The 23,060-nt window shown below is 38.7% G+C and overlaps 1 protein-coding gene across 1 annotated transcript in view; it reads left to right on the top strand.

The window, feature by feature from the left end:
* The first annotated feature begins 9,871 nt into the window (after positions 1–9,871).
* C1GALT1 (core 1 synthase, glycoprotein-N-acetylgalactosamine 3-beta-galactosyltransferase 1) overlaps positions 9,872–23,060 on the top strand; it is an 85,136-nt gene continuing 71,947 nt past the window's right edge. Inside the window, exon 1 of the mRNA XM_025380862.1 lies at positions 9,872–10,149. Coding sequence (XP_025236647.1) covers positions 10,143–10,149 — 7 coding nt within the window. The 5' untranslated portion in view covers positions 9,872–10,142. The remainder of the gene's footprint in view (positions 10,150–23,060) is intronic.

Below are 23,060 nucleotides of genomic sequence, written 5' to 3'. Positions count from 1 at the left end.
ATTCCCATAACACATATGTTGGTCCTCTTGATGATGACGCACAGGCCCTTTCGTCTCTGTAAACTCTGAAAAAAAAAAAATTAACAGACCTTATTTTTAATGCCATTTTAGGTTTACAGTGAAATGCAGTGGAGTTACAGAGAATTCCCATATATTCCTTACCCTCACACATATACAGCCTCCCTGACTATCAACATCTCACACCAGAGTGGTACATTTGTTACTATCAATGAACCAACAGTGACACATCATTATCAAGCAAAGTGCATAATTTACATTGGAGTTCACTCATGGTGTTATACATTCTATAAGTTTTGACCAATGTATAATGAAATGTATCTACCATTATAGTGTCATAAAGAATAGTTTCCCTGCCATAAAAATCTCCTGTGCTCCACCTATTCATCATTCCTTCCCCTCATCTGACTGGAATCACGCAGTCTGTAACCTTTTCAGATTAGCTTCTTTCACTTAGCAATATGCACTTAAAGTTTGATATAGTTTGGATATTTCTCTCTGCCTGAATCTCATGTTGAAATGTAATCTCCAGTGTTGGAGGCGGGGCCTGGTGGGAGCTGTTTGGACCATGGAAGCAGATCCTTCATGAATGGCCATCCCCTTGGTAATAAGTGAGTTCTCGCTTTGGTTCACATGAGATCTGGTCATTTAAAAGTGTGTGGCATCACCCCTCCACCTCTCTCTCTCTTGTTCCTGCTCTGGCCATATGATGTGCTTGCTCTCCCTTCACCTTCTGCCATGATTGCAACCTTCCTGAGGATTCCCTGGAAGCCAAGCAGAAGCCAGCATCATGCTTCCTACAAAGACTGCAGAACCATGAGCCAGTTAAACCTCTTTTCTTTATAAATTACCCAGTCTTGGGTATTTCTCCGTAGCAATGCAAGAATGGATTAACACAAGGTTCAACCACGTGTTTTTTTGGCTTGATAGCTTATGTCTTTTTAGCATTGAATAGTATTCCATTGTCTGTGTGTACCACAGTTTATTTATCCATTTACCTTGTATTAGTCTGTTTGGGCTGCTATAACAAAATAGTACAGACTGGACTGGGCACAATGGCTCATGCCTGTAATCCCAGCACTTTGGGAGGCCGAGGCAGCAGATTGCTTAAGCTCAGGAGTTGAAGACCAGTCTGGGCAACATGGTGAAACCCTATTTCTACAAAGAATACAAAAAATTAGCTGGGCATGGTGGTGCATGCCTCTGGTCCCTGTTACTCAGGAGGCTGCGACAGGAGGATCACTTAAGCCTGGGAGGTGGAGGTTGCAGTGAGCCGAGATCATGCCACTGCACTCCAGCCTGGGTACCAGAGCAAGACTCTGTCTCAAATTTTTTTAAAATAGGAAAAAAAAATATAGATGGGGTGTCTTAAACAACAGAAATTTACTTTCTCACAGTTCTGAGGCTTGAAATCCGTGACAACAGTGCTGGCAAATTCACTTTCTGGTGAGGGCTCTTTTCCTGGCTTTATAGGTGGCCGTCATTTTTTCCGTGTTTTTTTTTTTTTTTTTTTTTTTTTTTTTTTATGTCCCCACACAGCCTTTCCTCGTATATGCATAGAGAGGGGAAGAGAGAGTGCTCTGGTATCTCTTCTTGAGAACACTACTCTTACCAGATCAGGGCTCCACCCTTAATCTGCACTACTTCCTTAGAGACCCCATCTCCAAATACAGCCACACTAGGGGTTAGGACTTCAGCATAGGAATTCTGAAGGGTACATAAAAGGGCCTCTTGGTTACTTTCAAGTTCTGGCAATTATTAATAAAGCTGCTGTAAACATTCAAATGCAGGTTTTTGTGTGGACATAAGTTTCACCTGATTTGGGTAAATAACAAAGAGCCCAATTGCTGGATTGTATAGTAAAAGTATATTCAGTTTTGTAAGAAAACTGCCAAACTGTCTTTCAACATGGCTATACTGAACCCATGCCTGTAATCCTAGCACTTTGGGAAGCTGAGGTGGGAGGATCACAAGCTCAGGAATTCAAGACCAGCCTGGGCAACATAAAAAGAAAAAAAAAGTGGCTATACAATTGGCATTCCAACAAATGAAATTTTCTTCATTCTTTTTCCTTTCTGCTCCTCAGGCTCAATAATTTCAATGGCCTTATCTTCAAGTTCACTGACTCTTCTGCTTGCTCAGTTCTGTTGCTGAAGCCACCTAGATTGTTTTATTTTTATTTTTCAGCTTCAGAATTTCTGTTTGGTTCCTTTTTATAATTACTATCTCCTTGTCGACACTCTCATCTTGTTCATACATCATTTTCCTGGCTTCCTTTAGTTCATTGTCAATGTTTTCATTTCCATGTTTAGCATTTTGAGCATATTTAAGACAATTGTTTTAAAGTCTTTGTTTAGTAATTCCAATGTTTGGACTTCCTCAGGGACAGTTTCTATCCATTTATTTTGTTCCTTTGAATGAGCCATACTTTGTTTCTTTGAATGCTTTGTAATTTTTGTGTGTGAGCTTGAAAAGTGGACATTTGGCTCCTACGATGTGGTAACTAGGAATTAGATTTTCTTCACTTTCCTAGGCTTTGCTGTTTTCTGGTTCTTGAAGGCTGTAGCAGTCAGTTTATTTGAGGCCTGTCTCAAACATTATTTCAAAGACTGTATTCCTTGTCAATATGGTCACTGAAGACTCTGTCCCTTAGCTATGTTCAGCTAGTGTTTTGGCAGATTTCTTCGAATACCAGAAGCTCTCACAGTCTTTGCAAATTGGCTCTAAGCCAGGGCTCTACTTCAATTCTTAGTCAGGCTTGCACTGTGCTAAGGGATCAGCCCAAAATGAAAGCTCAGGGTTTTCTCAGGTGTTTTCTAAGCATGTGTTTTGCCCTGGGCATGTGCATGGCTTTCTAAATTTCCATGTATACATGGTTGCTTTTGAATATTTTAATTTCCCAAATAAACTCTCTCCAGATTTTGCCTTAGGCAGTCTATTGCATGTTTCAACTGTAATCTCTGCCTCCAGGTGTCTAGAGTTATTATTTCAGTTTGCTGTGTTTTCCAGCTTCTTCTGCCCTAAGTTCTGAGTTAGACAAAACAGAGGACAGGATCTTGCATCAACCCTTCAGGTAGCCCCTTGTATTAGTCTGCTTGGGCTACTGTAACAATATACCACAGACTGAATAGCTTAAATAACATAAATTTATTTTTCACAGTTCTGGAGGCTAGCAAGTCCAGGATCCACATTCTGGCTGACTTGGTTTCTGCTGAGGGCTTTTTTTTCTGGTTTACAGATGATTGGCATCTCTCTGTGTCCTTACATAATGGGGAGAGAGAGCTCTTCCTCTTCTTAGAAGGGCACCAGGTCTACTGGATAAAGGGCCCTACCTTTATCACCTCATTTTACCTTTATTACCTCCATATACCTATAAACCCCAACAGGATAGGGTTGGGGGGCTTTCCAAACACACAGAGGTTCCTAGAGGTTGGTATGCCTGGAGACAGCATGGAAGCTACATGCCATTTCTCCCATACCTTATATTATACATCTCTTCTATCTGGCTATTCATCTGTATCCTTTATAATGAGTGAGTAAACATAGGTAAAGTATTTACCCAAGTTCTGTGAGCCATTTCAGCCAAATGGGAATTTGTGGAAAAAGGCTGAGGAAGGAGATGCTTCTCAATGGAGGATGAATAGAAACCAGAAAAGGTATCTACCACAGGTCCACCTTTAGATTTAGAAATACAACTTGAAATAAGAAAAAAAAAAAAATGCCACATTATGCAGCTACACAATTTGTAAGTCAATTAGTTCTTTACAATAACAGATGCAACATATACATTTATAAATAATTTACTCCTTTGGGATTTCAAACTAAAGAAACCAACTATTTCATTTACAACAAATGTTTCTGCTTCTGTTTCTCATCAATTGAGAAAACAATTAAGGAATACTCTTGATTCTTATTCCAGGGAACTGGAGGAACAGAGAGTAACCCTAGGGATTCTAGCCTCGTAAGCTGAGAATATTTTTCTAGATGACACAAGTTCCTCAGTGCACACGTGACAGTCTCTGCTTTCAAGCTAATATGCTGTGAGTCACACTGAGTCCTCTTCCCTTGAGGTTAAATGTACTTCCTAGACTTTCTTCTTTATTTCTTCCTCTGCTCTATTCTCCATCTGAACCCTATTCCTCTGTCAGTCAATTCAGAAAACACCACCAGCCGTTCCAATTGTCTCAAAATCTTGGTAAATTTTGTGAAGATGTAGCTGCAAGGAATAAAAACTGTTTAGAAAATCTTCCCTTAGGTTATACAGGGTGGCACTGTCAGGTATTTTCAATAGGAGATGAGAAGCTCTGTCTAAAAGCACAATGTTGCCAGAAGGATTTCCCTCATCTTTGTTTCCTGGTGTCCATTTTTCACTTACTTCCTAATTTAACATAGGAAATGAGGTACATGAAGCTCTGTCCCTTTCTTCCCCCTAGAATTCTTCTTTTTCTTACTCAGGGATCATCCACAACAACAAACAGTCTGATATCTAATTAGGCCAGTAGTTTCAACTGATTTGGGCTCACAGTTGAATAGCTGAAAACAAGAAACAACAATACAATTAAACTAGGGACCTTGTATTTAAGGCCATTCATTCACTACATAATCAGGACTTGAATCTCACACTAAGGTTCTGTCTTACTCATTCTAACATATATTACCTCTCAGGTTAGTCATGCCACAAAAATGTGCATTGTTAATAATTGCCTTATCTCTACCTTTGATGTTCCAGTATATAAAGCCTTCCCCTGTGTGCCCTAAGCTCTGCCCTCTGAAAGAGAAAGACATGTTTTCTGCCATTTATTTTCTTGCTATTGGATGCAATTTTGCTCTAGGATGAACTCATAAACTCAAATAACCGGTTAAATATATGTTTGTTATTAAGTTTGTTTAAGTACCTCTGTTACAATAAAGAGGAGCAGATATACTCAGCCACAGTTACAAATTAATTCATGAAAAGAAAAAGGAGCCAGTGATAATTATGCATTCTTTTAAAAGAGTAATAAATTTTCAACAGGCTAATAAAATGAGATCTGACATATAAGCTACCATTCCGCCATACTCTTAAATCCAAACTGCTTGCTATGAATGATGCTACTATTTTATACAGTACACAGTAAAATCAGTAAATAAGTTGTCACTTCCTGAAAGATCTCCATGGTATTCATGTAAAATACTTAATGCTTAACTGCTTAAACATAAGGTAGACCTCATCAGCCTAATTTAATTAAAAGAATGCTAATACTGTATATATAAAGCATATTTATACATAATCTCATTGACTGCCTTTTGGAGTACATTGGGATTATTTTCCCCAGTTAGTGGATAGGGAAATTGAGATTCAGAAGGGGTAGGTGACTTATTACAGGTCATCCAGCTAATCAGTGATAAAACTGGGGGCACTGAAGGATAAGTACCTTGACTGGGCTTACCAAAGTGGTGGCTACAAAAAGGCTAGAGGTGTGTTTAAAAGTTTACAGGAGAGCCATCCATTTTCAGTTGACTTTTTCAGGAAATGATTCAGTTTGAAAAGGAAGAATGCAAGAATCCTGCAAAAGAGGGCTTTGAGAGAATTTGGATCTGTAGATTCTGATCTTTGGATCGATTACATCAAAGGAGAATCGAACCGCCCCCTTGGTAGACCTGAGAAATGCAGACAGACCTATTGGTGAGCCATGAAAATGCTGCAGGGAAAGTCATCAGAGGCATCTGTAGCTAAATGTGCTATGCATCAGACTGGTCATTTGTGAAGAGAAATAATACAGCCTACCTTGTGAAATAGTATTGCAAGCCCTGTGGGCAAATTTGTATTATGAGTCAATCTGTAATTTGCTTGGAGATGGCAGACAAGATGGCTGTCTGGTTTCGAGACATGGTTTAATTTTGTGTTAACTCATTAATTTTTAAAACATTTTTGATTGAGGAAAAACAACTAGGGGCAGAATTCAAGTTTCAAGGATTCCATTCTGTTCACCATGTTACTTCCACAACTGGCGAAGTTTAGCTCTCAGTAAGATTCACACTTCATTTCTCTATGAGAGATCAAAAAACCCTTAGATAATACAGGTGTCAGGGAGCAAAGATAAACCTAACATTGTATGCTACCCACTAAAGTGTAAAAGATATACTTCATTCAATTATTTATTCATTCAAACAACAAATAATCAAACACCAGCATGTGTGCCAGGCATTGTGCTAGGCTCTATTATATCCAGCTGCATGAGTTACCTATTGTTGCATAACAAACTATCCCAAAACTTACTGGCTTAAAACGAAAATCATTTAAACATTTAGTATCTCACCATTTCTGTGGCTTAGGAATTCAGGACCGTAGCTGAATGATTATGTCTCAAGGTCACCTTCTAGGTTACAGTCAAGATGTTGACCAGGATGCATGCAATCATATGAAGGCCTGACTGGGATTGGAGGATCTGCTTCCAAGCTCATTCACATGGCTATTGTCAGAAGGCCTCAATACCTCACCGATTGTTAGCTGGAAGCCTTAATTACTCACCATGTGAGCCTTTTTATAAGTTGCCTGAGTGACCTTATGACTCTGACATGACAGCTACCTGGCCCCAACAAGTAATCCTGGAGAAAGAATAAAAAGGCTGGCATGTTTTATAGTTTCCCCTCAGAAGTCACACTACATCATTTCCTCTGCATTCTATTCATGAGAACAAGTCATTTGATACAGTCCAAACTCAAGGTGAGGGGAATGAAGTTTGACCCTTTGAAGGAAGAAGTATCAAATAATTTGTGAACATATTTTAATACTACCATATGAGTTAATAAAATTTAATTCACGAAATTTAACTTAATTATTATAAAGTGGTGTCAATATATTTGTAAAATGTAGGTATTTAAAGGGAAACTAAGTCTATTAAAGAAGACAATGTTTCACTGTTGTTGCTAGCTTGTTTGCATTTTCTGTCACCATTTTCGTCTCATTCTGTCTGTTAAAAAAATTCTGTATATAGTGCTAAATAAATGATGACTTGGCCTATCTTATTATGTCAACTAAGAATTGGATTTGATACTTATAACAGACAATAACAAAATCTTATATAGAAGGGATATAGTCTTCCTCACCTAACAACAAATCCAGAAGTGGGACAGTCCAGAGCTGGTCAGTTTGGCCCTCTAAAGCAACCACAGACCTAGGCACCTCCGGTGTCCTACATTATTAATAGTGTCAGTGTGGCTTTTGTTATGATGGGTGAAATATGTCTGCTCTACCTCCAGTATCATGTCCCTGTTTCAGGTTCAAAAAAATAAAAGGGGTGGGTGCAGATCAAATGGCTAAAGCAATATTTATTGACCCTCCTCTACGGAAATTCACTTTTATTTAATTGATAGTCACATGGCTAGCCATGACTTAAGAAAGTCTAGGAACATGAATATTTTTAACTGGACATGCTGTCACCCTGAAGAAATCAGAGTTCTACTAGTAAAGAAGAAAGGATATTGGTTTAGACAACCAGTAATGTCTACCGACCTACTCTAAGGAGCTTTAACATGCATTATTAAACACTAGACACAAGAAAAACAACAATAGTCAGGTTTACCTGTGTTTCAAATATGTTTCAAATGGGAGAATCTGGTCAGTTTTGAGTCCCACATATAAAGTATATTTTTCAAAGTAACCACAACTTTTATTCTCTAATTGAAAATGTTAAAGAATTGGCTGACATTAGTGTTACTTCTAGGAATGTGTCCAAGGAGATAATTGCACAATTGTGCAACAGCCTGTGGATAAGAATGTTCATAAGAGACTTTTTTATGATAGTAAAAACTTGGAAACATAAATGTCAATCAATAGAATACTGGTTGGATAAATGACGGTATATCCATCTAACAGACACTATGCAACTTTTAAAAATGATGTTTTTCATGACTATTGTTCACTGTGCAGATAATAAGATCCAATTTATGAAATATTGTATTTATATGTCTATATGGGCTTCTATTCTTAGAGAGATGCCTAGAAGAATGTAACACAAAATTTAAGAAATGGTTATCTCTATATTATGGGATTTGGACAGATTTTAACTTCTTTGCATTTTTGTTTAAAATTTTTCAATTTGTTTGCACAAGCACGTAGTGTTTTTATAAAACAATAGTTATTATCTGGGTGTCACAGCCTGTGCCTGTAATCCCAACTACTGGGGAGGCTAATGTAGGAAGATTGCTTCAGCCCTCAGCCCAGTTGCTCGAGGCCGTTGTGTGCATGATCACATCTGTGAATAGCCACTGCACTCCAGCCTGGGTGACACAGAAAGACCATATCTCTTTAAAAAAAGAAAAAAAAAAGCTATTTTCAAAGAAAGGCAGGGTGGGAGCAGGGCTGATTTGGTCCAGTATTGTTTCCAGCAAGTAATTTTCCTGGATAAGGCTGTGACTGACCTTATCTTAGGAAAGGGTTCTAATCTTTGCTCAATGGAAAAAAGTGTTATTCTTTATTCATTATAACTTTTAATAAAATTAAAATGATAAAAGGAGTTGTGAGTTTTGGTTTCTATTTGGAACACTGACCTCTGAAAGGGTCTCCCTTCCATGTTTTACAATGGGTGAAAGATATTGTGGAAAGGTGGAGGGGGAGGAGGCTGAGCAACAACTGTACACAAGTTGGGGAGGAGTAGAGGATGGAGGTAAGGATGTAAGGGAGAGAAGTCTGGACCCATGAGCCAGGGAAAGAGCAATAACCTGGACAGCAGGATAGCTGCACTTCTCTTCTAGCATGGACCTATCAGTTTATCTTTCTGGCCTTAGTTTTCTCATCTGAAAAATAAGACATCTGTATTAGAATCACTACATGTGCTTTATGTTTCACAATTCTTTTGGATATATTGATGCTATGTCCTGAGAAACTACACTACAGCTGAACCTAAGCAAATTAAAGAAAAAATAACAACAATAATGTATATTGTTTATTATTTGTCTCAGACATTCTAAGTAACTTGCCAATAGGTGGAGGGACCAAGATGCCAGCCCAGGCAGTCTGATTTTAGAGCCCATACTCTAACAACCATGCTGTAGAGTACTAAAGAACAGCTTGGATAGGGCATTTAAAGGAAGCAGGATAGCTTTCCTATTCTGGAACTTGGTCTTGTAGATAATGGTTAACGCCAGTAAAGCCGATACCTTACCCTCACCTCATGACTATTATGGGGTTGCCTCAAGAGGTGGCAGTCTCCTCCCCCTATTCCAAAGACAACTTCCTTATTCAGAGCCCAGTGAAAGGGGAGATAGGTTTTGTTAAGCCCCGAAGAAGCTCTTCTGGCCATTGCCCCACAGAACCGAAGTGCTGACAGAACCAAAGACGAAATGTGCCTACAGAAAGCTTTCTAGTATCATTATCTCGGTCATCATACATGATGACCCAGCACCCGTATGCATACTTCATCTTATTACTTCCTTTCATTAAGTCCAGAGACATACTGAGTAAAGAGAGTACGGGGAGAGAACAGAAAAACAAATGAACGGGTTAAGAGCAGGCTACAGGCCACAAGAGTCCTGCAGGGTTAGAGCCTGTACCTCAGACAAAGATCCCTCAGGCATCCCCTTTTTCCTTCCCTGTTGTTGCCCTGCCTTCGTCCCCCTCAAGGTCCGGAAGCAAGTGCATAACTTTATAGCAGGATCAGAAAGGTGGAGGGTAGCAGACACAAGCCGCAAGGGGGCTATAACGAAATCTGTTGCTCTTGGAAGACCGACTTCCCAGACCTCTTCGCATTAGGGCGGAGCGTGCGCCCGGCGGCCAATCCCCGGTTCCTCACGTCGCCGTATCCCCGCCCACCGCCCCTCCCGCTCCGCCCTTCCCTGGGGCTGGTGCGGCGGCGGGGACGTCAGCGCCAGGAGACTCCGGGTGGCGGCTGCGCCGTAGGCGGGCCACGGCTTGGACGCGCTGCGGGGAGGGGCGGAGCGAGCGGGCGGGAGCGCGCGTAGGGCCCGCCTTGGCCGCTGCTGCTGCTGCTGCCGCCGCTGCCGGGGAATAATCTGGGCGGCAGCGGGCGGCCTCGGCTAGCGGCCACGAGCCACTTCTGCGGCTGCCCAGAGAAGCAAAGGTCGCCAGTCCGAAGTCGTCCCCCTCTCCGCCCCCCAGGAGGGGCGAGAGGGAGCCGCAGCTGATGTCAGGTACGGCCGGCGGAGGCGCCCTCAGGCTGCGGGTCCAAGGTCTCGGCTCCCCTCGCCCTCTCCCCGCCCTCCCCCTTCTCCGGGTTGGTAGGGAAGCGTGGAGGATGGACCCAAACCCCGGGCGCGGCGGAACAGGTGTCTCGGGGTCAGAGCCGGGCTGGGGTCGTCCGGGCTCCTGAGGAAGGCGCGAGGACTTCCTGCTCCCGGAGCCTTAGCGATCTGCCACAGCGTCCGGGTGCGTACCCGGCCGCAATTTTGTGGACTTGTAGCCTCCTCTTCGTCGTGGGTCCTTCCGTTGTGCCCGCTCGCGCCCCTCTTCTGCCGGCGCGCTGCCTGGCGGCGCCGCAGGGTGCAGAGTGCGCCCGGGCCGGACCACTTAGCGGTCCTGCCCTGCCGGGCCCTCCCGGTCCCTCCTCCCGCGCCCTCCCCGCCCCGCCGCTGACCTGGGGGTCCCGCCGGACTCGGCGCCCAGGTGTGGGGCACCTTCGCCGAGAGCTACTCAGCTGCCGCGCCGCCTGAGCGCCCAGCGAGCAGGCTCCTTCCAGAAGTGCCTGGAGCTTGCTTGGGGCTAGCTTGGATCATCAGGTTTGTCTGTGGCTGATTTATTTCTTTAAGTTTCCGTGCCGCAGAGTGAACCAGATACGTGTGTGTTGGGGCATTCGCTGCGTGGGGGAGGAAGAAAGGCATTAAAAAGAATTTTTTTTTTTTTTCATCTCCACCCCATTTTCCCCCAGCAAATTGTGATGGGATTAGTAGGTGTTGACAAGTTGTCCATATTGCTTTGAATTTGGGTAAGTTGTACACTCTTAAAGCATGACCATAATTTAGCGCTGTGGATTTATTCTTTCCTAGCCCTTACCGTCTCCCCACCCCCACCGCCCCGCATTTAAAGCAAACAACAATATCAGCAACACAAAACCCACACATTCTGGAAAAATTCTCAAGATTTCTAACCTAGTTCTCTATATCCATTGTACATATTACTCGATTTCCGTTTCACGCTTTTTAAGATAGAAAACTTGTGCTAACCATGGATTGATTTCATTATGAATTTAAAAGTTATAAATTTAGAATCATAATGAATCAGTGAATAATTAGGCCAGTGTGTAAGGGACAGAAATATGTTAACTTACTAAAAGTTGGGCATAGAACATAGCTTTGCCAGGAAAAAGTGTGCATAATTTCAAGTTGCTTGATTGTGGTGTGAGTTTGGGAAGTGGGAATCTGAGTTTTTAGAAGGTATTTAGATGACAGCTTTTCACCCTCTTAGGTAAATGTCAGATGAGCTTGATGCACATGATACTGTATGTTTTAAGTATTGTATATAGTAAACTATGCTTTCTACCAGCCTTTATATGTAGATGTACAGTTTAAGTGAATATAAGGTTTCAAGTTAGCAGTTAACTCTTCACCTAATGTTGAGTAAAGCAATGATTTAGTCAGGAAAGTATGACTCATTTAAAATTCTTCATAAAGAGAATAATTTTTCTGTATTAGTGGAGAACCATTAAATGCCTCTCTTAAATTTGCCTGGAATTTGTATTTTTTTGTATCTTCCTACTTAGGATTAAGCATTTTAGAAATATTTTGTGTTTCCTATTTAAAGTTTTTCATAATTATGCTTTTTAAGACTAGACTACATTGAGTAAATTCAATATTCAGTTATTAAAATCGTATCACAAATTTATTTCAGGGTACATATAATGAATTCGTGTTTACCTAATAGAAATATGAAAAAGTATGTCACTAGGCATATGCTACTATTTGTATATTGATTTGTGCTAAAATTAAAATTGCATTATGCAGTTTAACTTTATAAGCCATGGTAATTTAAAGTAGAGTCTTTGTGTGGTAAAATTATTGATTGGAATTTTTATGACAGTGCAGCTATAAATAAACCTTAAGTAGAAAATGGAAAGCTTGATGCTGAAATTAAATTCAGATAGGCTTAAAAGTTTAAGCTTCCCGATACAACCATCTTTTCTTTTAGAAGATTTCTTAAGATTTGATTAAAGAGGCTGATGTACAAACTATAGCAAGGCTGAAAGAAAGGTATGACAAAAATCTTTTTACTCCAGATTCAGTGGGATTAAGTCATTCTTTTAAAAGAAGAAAGGGGGTGGAGTTGGGAAGGAGACTTGTTCATAAAATGAGAAATTAGCCTTTTATCTTGAAATCTGGTTAGAGAGGAACTCCAATGTGTACTTAAATTATTTTGCAGCTAATTCAAATGTCCAAGGGGAAAATATATGCCAACATCTGTAATGTGTGAGAATAGGAAGTGTACCTTGGAAAGAAAAAATATATATATAAAGAAACTGGTGTTTGTGATCTAGGGAAGCACATAAGAAGGTGGGTGAAACTGAAAGGAAAGTCTAAATAAGCACCTCTAGTATGTGCTGCCTTGCACACTGAAGGGGAATGTTGGGGGCGACGAGAGGCAACACTAGGGAGATTCTGGAATGGGAAGCCTGTATATTAAAGCACATTTAAATGGGTAGATGTTGGATAATAGGCAGAACTTGAAATTAAATACAGCTTGGCATAGTTATTTGCATTCTTGGTCATTGTATTAGTTTTCTAGGGCCTTAGTAACAAAATACGACAAACTGGGTGATTTAAAACAACAGATTTATTGTCTCAGTTCTGGAGGCAAGATGTCTGAAGTCAAGATGTAGGTAAGGTTATGCTCTCTCAAGGTTCGAGGGGACAGTCTGTTCCATGCCTCTTACCTTGTGTTACTGCCAATCCTTGGCATTTTTTGGCTTGCAGCTATATCACTCCAGTCTCTGATTCTTATCACGACATAATCCCTGTGTGGCTCTGTCTTCATATGGTGTGCTCCACTTGTTAGAAGGATACTAGTCGTATTGGATTAAGATCCACCCTAATCACCTCATCTTAACTTATTACATCTGCAAAGACCCTGTTTTGAAAAAAAAAAAGGTGGTCACATGCAGAGGTACTGGAATTAGGACTTCAACCTATCTTTTGGGGGAACACAGTTTAACCTGTAACAGTTACACGGTTTCTTTTACAGTGTTCAGTAAATGTTTCGCATCATAGGCTGAGTCAGAGGCTGCAGTGGAAACAGGATGGGACACTTATATTTATTTACATATATCAGTGATGTCTTAATAGCAGAATATCTGAAACTGAGTAATCTATAAAGAAAAGAAATTTATTCCTTACAGTTATGAAGGCTGAAAAGTCTTGGTTTAGGGGGCCACATCTGGTGAGGGCCTTGCTGGTATGGACTCTGCACAGTCCTGAGGTAGCACAGGGCACCACATGGTGAGGGGTCCGAGCATGCTAGCCCAGAACTCTCTTTTCTTATAAAGCTACCAGTTCCTTTCCCATGATAACTCGTTCACGAGGGCCGAACCCTTAGGACCCAGTCACCATTTAAAGACTCCAACTTTCAGTACTGCAACACTGGTGATTAAGGTTCAACATGAGTTTTGGAGGAGGCAAGCATTCAGACCACAGCAAGTGCTTACTATGTGCCAGGTCCTAGAGATAAAACAGTGGATAGACAAAAATCTCTGTCCTCATGGAGCTTACATTCTGAAACAGGTTCTAAAAATGTGGTCCCTGGATCTGCAGCATCAGCATCACCTGGGAAGTTGTTAGAAACTGAAATTTTCAGGCTCCATCCCAGAACTCTTTATTGAACTAGCCTTCCAAATAATTGTGATGCAGACTCAGGTTTCAGAACCACTGATCAAGATGGAAAAGACACAGTAAACAAGATGGATAAGTAAAATAATATTAGATATTAATAGGTGCTGTGAGTAAGCATAGGGTGGGCCAGTGAAGACTCCTGAAAAGTGAAGACCTGAAGGAGTTGGAGAGTGAGCCATATGAGCATCTGGGTGCGTGTTCTCAGCAAAGAACAGTAAGTGCAAAGACCCTGGCACGTCTGAGGAATGGCAAGCAGTTAGTATTAGGTTCAGTCTATGAAATGGCCGCTGTTTGTTCATTTTTTGACCTACAGAAACACCAAATACTAGGGAGAAGAGATCAGAAAGAAAGGGGTGGAGTAGGATGCAGATTGTGGGAAGATCGTTGTAAGGTTTTGGCTCTCTGAGATTAGGAAAATGGGAGGGTTTTGAGCAAATGAGTGACGTGATCCGATTTCAGTTTTAAAAGGATCACTGTGGCTACAGGTAAAAATGGGCCTAAGAAGGAAAGGCTAAAGGAAGGGGAAAGTTGGTTAGCATGTTGTTGCAGTAGTTAAAAGACAGAGCGGTTGCACAGACCAGGGTGATAGCACTGGAGAAGTTAGAAGAGGTACAAGACTAAAAACACACAGTGAATGTTTTGAAAAGTAAGTTTTTTTCATCCCACTCCAGTTACCCAGTTGTCTTCCTCAAAGGCAATTAGTGTTAAAAGTAGTCTTATCTCTATTCTTCCTGAGATTTTTTTTTTTTTTGAGACGGAGCCTCCCTCTGTCGCCCAGGCTGGAGTGCAGTAGTGCGATCTCAGCCCACTGCAAGCTCCGCCTTCCGGGTTCACGCCATTCTCCTGCCTCAGCCTCCCCAGTAGCTGGAACTATAGGTGGCCGCCACCGCGCCCGGCTAATTTTTTTTTTTTTGTATTTTTAGTAGAGACGGGGGAGATCTTTTATGTAAATATGAGAAACAGTTTTAACAAATTAATGGAGAAGTTGTTACCTGGGCCTGTTTTCTTCCCCAGGAAACATTTAGCAATGTCTAGAGACATTTTTGTCACAACTAGGGGGAATGCTACTGGCATCTAGTGAGTAAAGGCCTAGGATGCTGCCAAACATCCTACATTCAACAGGACAGCTTCCACAACAGAGTTATCCAGCTCTTGATGTCAGTAGCGCCAAGGTTAAGAAACCTTAGTTTGATGGGATTTACAGAGGTTGGTGGAAAGCAAGTGTTGTAGTCAGAGAAGACAGTAGGAATAGAGGAGCTGACCGTATTGGGAATCTTTCAGGAACTGTAGATAGTTCAGGATTGCTGAAGTAGACATTAATTGTAATGCACAGAATAGGAAAAGATGAGGCTGGAAACCTGGACAGGCTCTAGATCATAGCCTTTATATATATCATGTTAATTAGAAATGTTTAGTTTTTTTTTTTGTCTTGTAGGCAGTGGAGTTCTGTGAAAGGATTCATGGAGTGACATGGTCAGCTTTTCATTTTAGAGAGCTCATTCTGGTAAGAGTTACCCAGCTCTGATGTCAGTTAAAGAGGGATAGCACCTGAGTCAGGTTAGATATTGTAATAGCCTGGGGGAGAGAGGAGAGTCTGAAATAGGATAAATACTAGAAATGGAGAGGAGACAATGGATTAGAATAATATTTAGGAAATAATGTTGGCAAGACTTGGTAATTAGATTTGGGGTGAAGATAAGGGAAGCATTAAGAATATCTCTGTACTTTCTAGTTTAGATAATCCTGTGACTCTGAGTGAAATAGGAACCCATTGGTGAGTAATTTAGGTAATTACCAGTAATTAAGGTAAAATGAGCAGAGGAAGATGATGAGTCACTTTGGAGGTGTTGAATTAGAGCTGCCTCAGGTCCAGGTGGAAGTGTTTAGCAGGCATTTGTGTACATGAATCTGAAACTTGGAGAAGTCTGAAAGGATCAAGAGATCATTTTGTTTAACAAGTGTAGAGAAATTAGTGAACTTTCATTTTTATCATATTATTTCACTCTGTAGATAAAAATAGCCTCCTTTAATTTTATCAGAAAAGTAATATGTGTACCTGATGCAAAATTAAAATGTCAAAAGGTTATAAAATTAAAAAATTGTGCTTCCTTGCTCGTGCCACCCAGTGCTAGTTCCCAGAGATAGCTCTTGTTAAATATCATATGTATATGTATCTTAACAGATTTTTAAATATATACAGAGACATTTAAAAAGCCAAGTGAGATCATACTAGAAAAGATTTCGGTATATTGTCTTAAACAAATAAACCTTTTATCTTACACAGTTGTTAAAATGAATGACATTATGTTATGGAAAGAGTAAGTGAAGAGATAAAGCACAGACTAATGGATAAGTGTGATCTCTGATGTAAAGTAAAAGCTGAACATGCATATGTGATGATAGAGGCATTACCCAGCGATATGAAAGCAGTTACTTTTGGGGAGAGATAGTGGTAGAGATGGTAAAGAAAATTTATTCTTTTCTGTCTACGGTTTTCTTTCATTTGTTCAGGTTTGTTCCTTTTGTTTTCTTTACATTTTCTGATGTTTAGAAAAAATACCCAGTATACCTTATTAACAATAAAAAGTAACCTTTTTCAAAAGCACAAAGATTTTCCTTATCAGCACATGTAGATCATTTTTAACAGCTACAAGTATTCTATGCTATGGCTGTATCTTTTTTTTCCTTTAAACTGGTTCCTCATCAACAGACAAACATCCTATTATGGTTATGGCTGTCTTGAGCATCTTGGCTGACTTCTGTGATTGTATCTGTAAAATAAATTTCTGATCATGAAGTGATGTATCAATCCATAATTAAAAATTTTAAAAGATGTTGTGAAATGCCCTTCCAAAAGACAGTAAAAGTGTGTATTATGAGAAAGAATATAGGACTGGCAGTTTTCTTATATCTGTGTCAATAATAGCTGATAATAAACTTTAAAAGTTTTGCCAATATGTTAGGTTAAAAACAGTATCTCTTCATTTGATTTACCTTTGTGAGTGAAATTTGAACATCGTTGACCATTTTTTACTGTGAATCTTTTACTGTTTTTATATTTGGTTAATTTTTTATATTTTTTATTATTTATGATACTTTTTGGTTCTTTTTGCTGCACATTTAAAAAAAATATTTCATAAAGAAATATGCCCTTTAACTAGCGACTTCATTGCCAGAAATTTATCCAGTGGATAAACTCATAGTTTTTTAATAGTCACAGCCTCCGAGTTTGGGAGAGATCTCAGTTCGTAATACAAAAATGCAAAAATATATTTTCTTCCAGTTTTGTTTTAATTCCATTTTCTAAAATACTGAAATCTTAGAAACTTTTGAAATTGTTACCAGAAAGTTAAGGATCCAGCTGGTTTTGTTTTTTCCCAAAAGATTAATTAATTCAATACTGTTTTTCAATAAGCCACCTTTTTCTTGATTTGAAATGCTATTATGTTTTAAATTTCCACATAAACTTTTGTTTTTCATAGACTCTTTATTTCAACCTGATAAAGTCCCTTTATAAGATTTATCTGGTAAAGACCACCAGGGAGACATCTGTAGGCTGACAAAGGTTAATTAGCTTGCTGCAGTGAGGGAGACTTGCACAGCAGAGGAAATGCCACCTTTTCACTAAAGAATGAACCAGGGTTATTATAGGATTTTGGAGAGGGGTGGAGTTTGGACAAAGTTTAAATGCAACAATATTTGATAAGCTTAAAGCACAGCAAGACAGTGTGTCAAGGGTTAGTAAACATCAGGCCTGGGCTGAGAAGCTGACTCAGGGTTCTGATTCCCTGGAGACTACAAAATCGAGATACATGTGGAATGTTGTGTCTGGAAACCCCTTATCTGAAGCTCTGAGTTGCAAATTGAGGCTGCTTCTGTTTCATAATGATCTGCCATCAGTGCAAGAGTGGGATGTTCCATTCTCACTTTATAAAATTTCAAACAACATAGTTTTTGGCAGTTTGATGGAGAGAACAGTTTCTCAGCACATTGTCTTTAGTATTAACAAATGCATTTTTTAAAAGCAGACTCAGAGCCTGTTCAGCATAAATATCATTGTTTTCATTACATTCTTTAAGGTAATATATTTTTATATGTAGTAAACTTCGTCTCTTCCTCTCCCTCAGTTCCCCTTTCAAGAGTTTTCCAGTTATACTCACCTATTTTTCCAGATAACATTTAGAATAATTTTTGCCACATTACTTTTTGAAAATCTTTTTTATAACTTAAAATTGATCGGATCAGATTAGTACACCCCTTCCCACAGTGCCCCTTTCCAGAATTTTCCAGTTACACCCACTTGTTTATTGGTCTGAAGTTTTAGAATACTTTTTGCCAAGTTATATAATTTTTAAAAATCTTCCTGTGTTTTAGCTGAGATTACTTTACATACAGGTTAATTCAGAGGAAATCAACATCATTATCATTGATACCTTTTTTTCTCAAGCTTTTTAAAATTGTGGTAAAATACGTATAAACTTTACCATCATAATCATTTTTAAGTTTACAGATCAGTGGTACTACATTTATATTGTTGTGCAACCATCATCGCTGTTTATCTCCAGAACTCTTTATTTTGTAAAACTGAAGCTGTATATCCATTTAAACAACAGCTTTCCATTCTCACCTTTCCACAGGCCCTGGAAACCAAAATTCTCTCTCTCTGATTTTCACTACTTTAAGGTACTTCATGTAAGTGGAATTGTACATTATTTGTTCTTTTGTGATTGGCTTATTTCATTTAGCAAAATGTCCTCAAGATTCATTCATTTTGTAGCATATATCAGAATTTCCTTACTTTTTAAGGCTGAATAATATTCCATTGTATGTAAATACCACATTTTGCTTGTTCGTTCATCCTTGGTGAACACTTGGTTTGCTTCACATTTTAACTCTTGTGAATACTGCTGCAATGAACATGAGTGTACAGATACTTTCTTGAAACTCTGCTCTCAAGGGGTATATATCCAGAAGTGGAATTGCTGGACCATGTTGTAATTCTATTTTTAATTTTTTGAGGAATTTTCATCCTGTTTTCCATAGCAGAAATAACATTTTACTTTCAAACCAATAGTGTGCAAGGGTTGCAGTTTCTCCACATTCTCTTCAACACTTATTTTCTGAATTTTGATGGTAGCCATTCTTGTGGGTATAAGGTAGCATCTCATTGTAGTTTTGATTTGTTTTGCTAATGATTAGAGATGTTTATCTTTTCCTCTGTTTATTGGCCATTTGTGTGTCTCTATTTGAGTCTTTTGCACATTGTTGAATCAGGTTTTTCTTTTGGTTGAGTTTCAGGAATTTTCTATATATTTTGGATACTAATCTCTTATCAGATATATGATTTGCCTATATTTTCACCCATTCTGTGGCTGGCCTTTTACTGTTGATATGGTCTTCTGATGTACAAATTTAAAAATTTTTCGTGAAGTCTAATTTGCCAGTATTTTCTTTCAGTGACTGCCTTTGTTGTCACATCCAAGAAATAATTGCCAAATACAATGTCATGAAGCTCTTTTGTTCAGTGTTCTAAGAATTTTATAGTTTTAGGTCTTATATTTAGGTCTTTGATCCATTTTGAGTTATTTTTTCTTTTCCTTTTTTTATTTCAATAGGTTTTTGGGGAACAGGTGGTGTTGGATTACATGGACATGTTTTTTGGTAATAATTTTTGAGATTTGGGTGCACCCCTCACCCAAGCAGTGTACACAGTACCCAGTGTGTGGTCATTTATCCCTCACCCTTTCCCAACCTTTACTTCAAGTTCCCAAAGTCCATTGTATCATTCTATGCCTTTGCATCCTCATAGCTTAGTTCCCATTTATGAGTGACAACATACAATGTTTGGTTTTCCATTCCTGAGTTACTTTACTTAGAATAATGGTCTCCAACTCCATCCAGGTTGCTGTGAATGCCATTATTTGGTTATTTTGCATGGTTGAGTAGTAGTCCATGGTGTGTGTGTGTGTATTTGTATATGTATTATACATACCACATTTTCTTTATCCACTTGTTGATTGATGGGCATTTGGGCTGATTCTGTATTTTTGCAGTTACAAATTGTGTTGCTATAAACGTGTGTTCAAGTGTCTTTTTTTGTATGACTTCTTTTTTTTTTTTGGGTAGATACCCAGTAGTGGGATTGCTGGGTCAAATGGTAGATATTTGGTTCCTTAAGGAATCTTCACATCATTTTCCATAGTGGTTATACTAGTTTACATTCCTAGCAGCAGTGTAAAAGTTTGATCTTTTTACCACATTGATGCCAACATCTATTATTTTTTGATTTTTTGATTATGGTGATTCTTGCAGGAGTAAGATGGTATCGCATTGTGGTTTTGGTTTGCATTTCCCTGATAATTAGTTATGTTGAACATATTTTCATATGTCTGTTGGACATTTGTATATCTTCTTTTGGGAATTGTCTATTCATGTCCTTAGCCCACTTTTTGATGGGATTGTTTGTTTTGCTTTTTTCTTGCTGATTTGTTTGGGTTTTTTATAGATTCTGGATGTTAGACCTTTGTCAGATGCATAGTTTACTAAGATTTTCTCCCACTCTGTGGGTTGTCTGTTTACTGATTATTTCCTTTGCTGTGCAGAAGCTTTTTAGTTTAATTAAGTCCCATCTATTTGTCTTTGTTTTTGTTGAATTTGTTTTTGGGTTCGTGGTCATGAAGTCTTTGCCTAAGCCAATGTCTAGAAGGGTTTTTCTGATAATATCTTCTAGGACTTTTATGGCTTCAGGTCTTAAAAGATTTAAGTCTTTGATCTAATCTTGAGTTCATTTTTGTGTAAGGTGAGAGATGAGGATCCAGTTTCATTCTTATACATGTGGCTTGCCAATCACCTCAGCACCATTTGTTGAATAGGGTGTCCTTTCCCCACTTTATGTTTTTGTTTGCTTTGTCAAAGATCATTTGGCTATAAGTATTTGGCCTTATTTCTAGGTTCTGTATTCTGTTTCATTGGTCTATGTGCCTATTTTTATACCAGTACTATGCTGTTTCAGTAACTATAGCCTTATAGTTTAGTTCGAAGTTGGGTGATGTGATACATCCAGATTTGTGGGTTTTGGGTTTTTTTGTTTTTGTTTTTGCTTAGTCTTGATTTGGCTATGTGTGTTCTTTTTTGGTTTCATATGAATTTTAGGATTGTTTTCCCTAGCTCTGCAAAGAATGGTGATATTTTGATAGGAATTGCATTGAATCTGTAGATTGCTTTTGGCAGTATGATGATTTTCACAGTATTGACTCTAGCCATCCATGAGCATGAGATGTGTTTCCATTTGTTTGTGTCATCTATGATTTCTTTCAGCAGTGTTTTGTAGTTTTTCTTGTAGATGTCTTTCACTTCCTTAGGTATATTCCTAAGTTTTTTTTTTTTTTTTTGCAGACATAGTAAAAGGGGTTGAGTTATTGATTTGATTTTCAGCTTGGTTGCTGTTAGTGTATAGCAATGCTACCGATTTGTGTACATTAATTTTGTATCCTGAAACTTTTCTGAATTCATTTGCCAATTCTAGGAGCTTTTTGGATGAATCTTCAGGGTTTTCTTGGTATACGAGCATATCATCAGCAAACAGCAACAGTTTGACTTCCTCTTTACTGATTTGATGTCCTTTCTTTCCTTATCTTGTCTGATTGCTCTGGCTAGGACTTCCAGTACTATGTTGAACAGTAGTAGTGAGACTGGGCATCCTTGTCTTGTTCCAGTTCTCAGGGGAAATGCTTTCAACTTTTCCCCATTCAGTATAATGTTGGCTGTAGGTTTGTCATAGATGGCTTTTATTACCTTAAGGCATCTCCTTTCTATGCCAATTTTGCTGAGTGTTTTAATTATAAAGGAACACTGGATTTTGTCAAATGCCTTTTCTGTGTCTATTGAGATGATTATGTGATTTTTTGTTTTTAATTGTTTATATGGTACGTCATATTTATTGACTTGTATATGTTAAACGATCCCTGCATCCCTAGCATGAAACCCACTTGATAATGATGTGTTATCTTTTTGATGTGCTGTTGGATTCGGTTAGCTGGTATTTTGTTGAGGATTTTTGCATCTATGTTCACCAGGGATATTGGCCTGTAGTTTTCTTTTCTTTCTTTCTTTCTTTCTTTTTTTTTCTTCTGTTATATTATTTACTGGTTTTAGTATTAGGGTGATACGGTCTTCATAGAATGAATTAGGGAGGGTTTCCTCTTTCTCTGTATTGTGGGGTAGTGTCAATAGGATTGGTACCAGTTCTTCTTTGAATATTGGATAGAATTTAGCTGTGAATCCATCTGGTCCTAGACGTTTTTTTTGTTGGCAGTTTTAATTACCATTTCAGTCTTGCTGCTTGTTGTTGGTCTGTTCAGAGTTTCTATTTCTTCCTGGTTTAATCTAGGAGGGTTTTATGTTTTCAGGAATTTACCCATTTCCTCTAGATTTTCTAGTTTGTGCACGTAAAGGGGTTCATAGTAGCCTTGAATGATCTTTTGTATTTCTGTGGTATCAGTTGTAATATCTCCATTTCATTTCTAAGAGAGCTTATTTGGATCTTCTCTCTTCTTGCTTGGTTAATCTAACTAATGGCCTATCGATTTTGTTTATCTTTTTCAAAGAACGAGCTTTCTGTTTCATTTATCTTTTGTGTTTTTTGTTTCTTTCTTTCTTTGTCTCAATTTCATTTAGTTCTGTTCTGATCCTTGTTGTTTCTTCTTCTGGGTTTGGGTTTGGTTTGTTCTTGTTTTTCTAGTAACTTAAGGTGTAACCTTAGATCGTCTATTTATGCTTTTTCAGACTTTTTGGATATAGGCATTCATTGCTGTGAACTTTCCTCTTAGCACCACTTTTGCTTTATCACAGAAGTTTTTATATGTTGTGTCACTTTTATCATTCAGTTCAAAGGATTTTTAAATTTCTACCTTGATTTCATTGTTGATCGAATGATCATTCAGCAGTAGGTTAATTTACATGTATTTGCATGGTTTTGAGGGTTCCTTTTGGAGTTGATTTCCAATTTTATTCCACTATAGTGTGAGAGAGTACTTGCTATAATTTCGATTTTCTTAAATTCGTTGAGACTTGTTTTGTGTCCTGTCGTGGTCTGTCTGGGAGAAGGATCCATGTGCTGGTGAATAGAATGTATAGTCTGTAGTTGTTGGCAAAATGTTCTGTGAATATCTGTTAGGTCAATTTGTTCCGGGGTATAGTTTAAGTCCATTGTTTCTCTGTTGACTTTC

The sequence above is a fragment of the Theropithecus gelada genome, chromosome 3 (genome assembly GCF_003255815.1).
Source record: "Theropithecus gelada isolate Dixy chromosome 3, Tgel_1.0, whole genome shotgun sequence".
Taxonomy (NCBI): domain Eukaryota; kingdom Metazoa; phylum Chordata; class Mammalia; order Primates; family Cercopithecidae; genus Theropithecus; species Theropithecus gelada.
This window is presented reverse-complemented; position numbering and strand designations above follow the sequence as displayed.